Genomic DNA, 6,848 nt, shown 5'->3' on the forward strand with positions numbered 1-6,848 from the left:
TCAGCTTCAGAGGGTGTGTGTTCCTCTGTCTCAAAGTGAGAGGATAACAAACGCTGGTGCAGTGGTTACCATTGTGGTTAAATATTGACCCCACCCCCCAGGACCCCTGCCGCATCCACCCCTCTGCCTTGTCCCCTGACTGCCCCCAGAACCAGGCAGGAGGGTCTCGTGGGCCACTGTAGTGGGTGCCCACCCTGCCCTGCCCCTAAGAGCCAGAGGGACCTGCTGAGGGACGAGGTGGGAAGTCCCGGTGGGGCTTACCTGGGGCGGCTCCCAGGAAGCATCTGGCAGGTCCCTCTGGCTCCTAGGGGGCGGGTAGCATAGCTGGGAGGGAGCAGCCGCTCCTTCCACTGATCACATCAAAAGTGGCGTCTTAGGCACTGACTCAGTGGGTGCTATGGGGCTGGAGCGCACCCACAGGGAAAATTTGGTGGGTGCAGAGCCCCCACCCACTGGCAGCTCCCAGCCCCAGCTCACCTCCGCTCCACCTCCTTCCCTGAACGCACCGCCCCGCTCTGCTTTTCCGCCCCCTCCCCCAGCTTCCCGCGAATCAGCTGTTTGTGCTGGAAGCCTGGGAGGGCTGAGAAGCAGGCGGTGGCTTCGCGCTCAGGCCCAGGGAGGCGGAGGTGAGCTGGGGCAGGGAGCGGTTCCCCTGCACGCCCCCCGGGTTACCTGCTGCAGCACGGGTGGCCCTCCTCGTGCCCCCAGCTCCTCTCCGCTCCGCCTCTTTGGGCCTGAGCGCGAAGCCGCCGCTTGCTTCTCAGTCCTCCTAGGTTTTCTGCACGAACAGCTGATTCGCGGGAAACCGGGAGGGGCAGAGAAGCAGAGTGGGGCAGTGTGTTCAGGGGAGGAGGCGGAGTGGAGGTGAGGTGAGCTGGGGCCAGGCAGGGAGCTGCTGGTGTCTGCTCTGCACCCACCAAATTTTCCCCGTGGGTGCTCCAGCCCCGGAGCACCCACGGAATTGGCACCTAAGGTGCCACTTTTAGAACTGGTTGTCCCTAACAACCGGCCAAAAGGGCTTCTAAATGTAACAACCAGTTCCAGCGAACTGGTGCGAACCAGCTCACCACTGATTGCAACCTAGCGTTAACAATAATGCCATTAACACAGTGTTTGTGATTTTTCTTAGGTAAAGAAATCACAAATACAAATTCAGAATGGGGAGGAAATCAGCTGTGTTTAGCTCTATAAATGAGATCAAACTGCATTCATTATAGTTAAAGCTACAATTTAGTCACAGGTATTTTTAGTAAAAGTCATGGACAGGTTATGGTCAGTAAGCAATAAACAAACTATAAATACCCCTGACTAAATCTCGGGGGGGGGGGGGGGGAGGGGGTATTGCTACTGAGAGAGGAGCTAGGGGCCACTGCTGCGCGGGGGGAGTGCCCTGAGGCCAGGGACACCAGCTACCAAGGGCCAATGAGCAGTGGCTTCTCTGGCTACTCAGGGACCGCTGCTCAGGTAGTCCCTGGGGCCGGCTGCCCAAGTAGTGGCTAGTGTGGCTGGCCTCAGAGCCGCTCCAGCAGCAGCCAGTGCAGCTGGCCCCGGGGCCACTCCAGCAGCAGTAAGTGTGGCTGCCCTTGGGGCCACTTGAACACTGGCTCCAGAGCCAGCTGCTTGGGTGGCCCTGGGGTCAGCCACACTGACTGCTGCAGAAGTCACGGAAAGTCATGGAATCTGTGACTTTCGTGACAGACATGGAGCCCTAGTTGTAGTACCTCGCTACCTGCTTCTCATATCCACTATGCTTGTTTTTGCTTTAGTTTTACTCTTTTTAAATTATTATTTCGCTACTGGGGAATGGCCGAGCCATTAAAAATAAATAATATTTTTGGATGTTTGCAAACTTATGAAAAATGTTGTTGTAACAGAGAATTCAAAAATCAATCCCAATATAACCACTAAAAAGAGTGATAGGCTGCATATCCAAGGAAAAGGATTGTGTTATAAAGCTCTCGCTAAAGTTTTCAAACCAGATGTCTAGCACTAGGCACCTAAAATCCATATTGGGCACCTGACAGTGAGGTAGGGCAGGCACTTTAAACTGAATTTGTCTGATTTTTTTTTTCAGTTGTGTAAATATGAATTTAGGAGCCTAATTTTAGACACCTGGTTTGAAATTCTCACTTTTGTGTGTTCTCACTTTTGGATAAGACACTTCTGAGTTGCTTTGTTTCATTTTTATAACTAGCCATCATCAACCCCACTTACTCCGAAGAGCATTCGTCCTACACATCACGAAGCATTTTTCAAAACTCCCGGCAGCCTTGGAGATCCAATTGCATGGAAGAAAAATGAAGGCAACCAAACCAGAAATGCCAGTTCTGTTCAGAGAAGACTAGAAATCTCTAGTAGTGGCAGTGACTAATCCAGCTCATTGCAAAGGTGTGGTCATAGTGTAATATGACTTCATAGTTGTTACAAAAGAAGCAGCTATCGCATAACAAGAGGAGCATGTTAAAATATCATCCCTATTGGCACACTTCCCTGTTGTGTATTTGCCCACTAGTTCTTTAACTTTCTCTTTCATGAATCATCCCTATCACTGAAATATCTTTATTAATTGCTCATTTAATACTAGTTAGGGTTCAAACTTTGTGCACGGTGCAGCAATGTGAGCATCAAATTGCATTTGTGGTTTTAATTTGAAAAATATCATATTGCTGTGAGGAGATGCAAACAGACTTACTGGAGTCTCATGGAGCTTTTTTGTTTTTTCTTGTTTGTTTGGGTGGTGGTTTTTAAATGAGCTGTCTAGCACTTATCTAGGGTGAGTGTTTTTTACATGTCCTCTACTTACCCTGAGTAAATCTGTGGTAAAAAACGATAACCTCCTGCAGTTGTAAAAGCAGCGGCTTGCTGGGTTCCAATCTGTCAAGTTCTGCCTCAGCAATGCAGCCTCTTGTTATTTATTTTGTACATTGGAATGGGATTTAGTGCAAAATTTTTGCAGCCTCAAAATAACAGATTTTCTCAGGGTACGACTACTTGAATATTAATTGGCTGTTGTACAGTTTTCCCTGCACTTGTTTTACAAAAGCCTAATAAACTTACAGTATGGATGAATGTATACATATGAAAAATATTAAGACCAAAATAACTGTGAATCTTAACTTTTGTTGGTAGTTGTGTTAATGAACTGTATTAGTCCTTGTCTTGTGTCTTTTACTGGGCAACATGTACAAGTTAATTGACAAATAGTCTAGAAGCTGGTTCCTAAATAACACAATCTGACTAATTTGGGAATAGTGAACCTTTGAAATGTGTGTATTAAGATTTCATCTCCAGTTGAAATATATGGTCTAGAATCTCTCTCTAAAGCCAGATTACAGTGATGAGCAGTTACTCACAAGATTAGATCCAGTTTCCAAAGGGAATACTCGTGTGCATAACTGTTCACCAGTGACAATAGGGGGTTTTGGTAACTCTCATTAGAAAGAATAGTTATCCAACTACGTTTTAATATGGCTGGAGATTAAGAACAGGGACGGTCCCCCATGAATGGCATGTTTGAATACACTTGAAAAATGAGAGGGTTTGCATTTAGGCACATATATGGCTAAATTGTAGAAAGAGAATATCAATGAGCAGGAGTCATGAATTTGGAAAGAGGGGGAGGTAGTTACCTTTATTCCTGGAGGGAAGGTAGGAATAAAGAAAGGCATATGTCACACTTAGCGTTCAGAGTCCTCAAAGAGTGGAAATAATGTAATGGTTAGTACTGATTTGAGATATTTTCACAAACTTAGTCTGCAATTGTATTTTTTCAGTCTTTTTTAATATTATCATGTTGTTTTGAGTTTTTATCAGAAATATGGGTAGCCACATCAGCTCTTTCATGCAGTGAGAATGTTGTGTGTTTACTGGTATTGCTCCCTTGAGAGCAGACAGTCTAGTGTGCTACTTCTCCAGTCTTGGGAGTGAAAGATGTTGTTGTGGGTTTTTTTATAAGGAAATGTGTCCTTACAATATGGAATTTAAGAATGAATTTTAGTGGAGCTGGAAGTGGGAGTACGGTGGCCTTATGTTAGAAGTAGACCAATAACAGCCTTATAAGGAGGGAGTATTTTAATCCCTTTTGAAAAACAAAAACAACTTGAGAGGAGAATTATAACAGAAAATTTCAGGTGTGGGGAAGGGAAACCTTACCACTGTCAAAACTTGTTTTATTTTTTACACTACAGTTTTGCAAGTTTACATGATTGTATTTGATTCATTTTTTTTCTTACACACCCAATTATAAATTGCTTTCCAAAGTGAAATGAAGTCTGTAGCTAACATTAATAGTGCCAAGCATAATTGCAGCTACTGATGCTGTGATTCTTCCTCAGCTAGTACAAGTCAGTACCTGTTCAGGCCTGAAACAGACTGCTATTGTTCCAGATTGTGAGACTAGTGTAGATTCTCCGTACAATCTGTTTGCTCCTGTACTTGTGAGCAGCATGTTAGTGAAATGGCAGTCTGGAAGGAGGAGGAGTGATCTAAAATATTAAGCCTTTTTACTCCACAGTTAAATCATCATTGCAAAGCCCATCTCATTTTGTCAGTAAGGGCGCTCTGTTTCATGACTGACCTAATTATTCTTAAACAAACAGGGACAGAAAATCTTCAGTTTCCAATATCTACTTCCACATGTTGACTTTTCATTAAAACACTGGGCCTGATTCTGATCTCATTTTCACCAATGCCAATCAGGCATAACTCTATTGAAGTCAGTGGAGTTAGACTAATTATGGTGAGAGCAGAATCAGGCCTACTTAGCTTTTGTAATATACAGAGAGTGCAAGGGTTGCTAGGAGGCTTGACGCTGTCCCATTTATGTCAATGGCAAAACTCTCACCCAGGTAAATAGGAGCAGGAGCGAGACCACTGTGGAGTGTAAAATAACCTATCAAACCATGCTACCTGCAGAAGAACTTGCAGCAGTTACCCCAAATCAAGTGCAGCAGACCTATTTGTGGTAGTCGAGGCAATGGCAGTCTATACTTCCTCTTCCATTGTGTTCAGTGAAACAAATCAGCAAAACCGCGAAAGAGAAGCAGGATTGGAATTTGCACTGAGGAAAGTGCACGTGCACGATATTGTGCAGGGTTTGTGAAACCTTTATGCTCTGGTACAAGTGTTGGGGGGGATGGGGGTGGGGAGGGGGGTGTATAATTTATATACTTGAATCTACCTACCAGGTTTACATTTCTCAATTTCTTTTGTAAAAGGTGCTATTTCTGTATTTAAAAAGCTGTATTTTTAATGTAAAGCTACTTCCTCTTTGTATCATTGCACTGCTAGTTTTATATAGATATTAATTTTATTGCTGCTTGTAACTGTTCTTCACTGGTTCGACATCACTTCCTCCTTTTCCTCTTATCTAGTGATGTTCTTTGTAGCTACCTGCGTATAACTGTACTACAAGCACACTGTTGTTGCGTTGCATTTTTTTAATACCTTTTAGAAAAATCTTAAAACTTTACAAAATAATAAAAGAACTAAAAAAAAAAAAAAAAAAACCACAGCCATGGTGGAGGAGTTTTTTTTGCTTTTATCTATCTAAAATGTATCCAGGTTGCTCATCACTTTAGCATCTGAGCACCAAATACAGTAACTGAGATCCACACAGAGCACCTCAGAGTGGTTTCCAGGGTCTGCAGCTTTCCTTACCATGGGTGAGATTCTCACCTCTTCTTTGGCCCCTGTATACTGAGTAAAAGCCCCAGAATAGTGCAAAGGGGCTCTGTCATAACTATACAGCCAAGGGTAGCCTAGAATTCCCTCCTACCTGTAAGGGGTTAAGAAGCTCAAATAACCTGGTTGGCACCTGACCAAAAGGACCAATGGGGAAAGAAGATACTTTCAAATCTTAGGGTGGGGAGGGAGGCTTTGTTTTGTGTGTTCTCTTGGGAAGCAGAGAAGTATCAGGTCATAAAACTCCTTCTCCTATAAACCATCCTAAAAGTCTCTCATATTACAGGTTTCAGAGTAACAGCTGTGTTAGTCTGTATTCGCAAAAAGAAAAGGAGTACTTGTGGCACCTTAGAGACTAACCAGTTTATTTGAGCATGAGCTTTCGTGAGCTACAGCTCACTTCATCGGATGCATACTGTGTGCAGTTTCCACAGTATGCATCCGATGAAGTGAGCTGTAGCTCACGAAAGCTCATGCTCAAATAAATTGGTTAGTCTCTAAGGTGCCACAAATACTCCTTTTCTTTTCTCATGTTACAAAAATTGTAAGTAAAAGTCAGGCAAGGTGTGTTAGATTATCTTTTGTTCTGCTTGTGAATTTTTCCTTTGCTGGAGGGAGGTTTATTCCTTTTTTTTGTGTGTAACTTTGAAACTAAGCCTAGAGGAAGTTCTATTGTGTTTTTGAATCTTTTGTTACCCTGTAAAGTTATTTTCTATTCTGAACTTACAGAGGTGATTTTTTACCTTTTTTCTTTTTTTTTTTTTTAATTAAATAAAATCCTCCTTTTAAGAACCTGACTGATTTCTCTATTGTCCTAAGACCCAGGGGTTTGGTTCTGTGATCACTTTGTAACCAATTGGTTAGGATATTATTCTCAAGCCTCCGCAGGAAAGGGGGTGTAAGAGCTTGGGGGGATATTTTGGGGGAATAGAAACTCCAAGTGGTCCTTTCCCTGATTCTTTGTTAAATCACTTGGTGGTGGCAGCGTACCATCCAAAGGCAAAGAATTTGTGCCTTGGGGAAGTTTTAACCTAAGCTGGTAGAAATAAGCTTAGGGGGTCTTTCATGCAGGTCCCCACATCTGTACCCTAGAGTTCAGAGTGCGGAGGAAATCCTGATGCTCTAAAAGTCCCAGTACAGAAATTGAGGGAGACAGCCACAGGCTG

General features: G+C 43.6%; 1 protein-coding gene across 3 annotated transcripts in view; it reads left to right on the top strand.

Annotated features, from left to right (window-relative positions):
* The window catches only part of E2F7 (E2F transcription factor 7), a 31,276-nt gene extending 26,148 nt beyond the window's left edge, over positions 1–5,128 (top strand). For all 3 annotated transcript variants that reach the window (XM_048835707.2, XM_048835706.2, XM_048835705.2), the window contains exon 13: positions 2,195–5,128. In XM_048835707.2, the coding sequence (XP_048691664.2) occupies positions 2,195–2,371 (177 nt within the window). In that variant the 3' untranslated portion in view covers positions 2,372–5,128. The remainder of the gene's footprint in view (positions 1–2,194) is intronic.
* Positions 5,129–6,848: the final 1,720 nt, after the last annotated feature.

The sequence above is a fragment of the Caretta caretta genome, chromosome 1, assembly GCF_965140235.1.
Source record: "Caretta caretta isolate rCarCar2 chromosome 1, rCarCar1.hap1, whole genome shotgun sequence".
Lineage (NCBI taxonomy): Eukaryota > Metazoa > Chordata > Testudines > Cheloniidae > Caretta > Caretta caretta.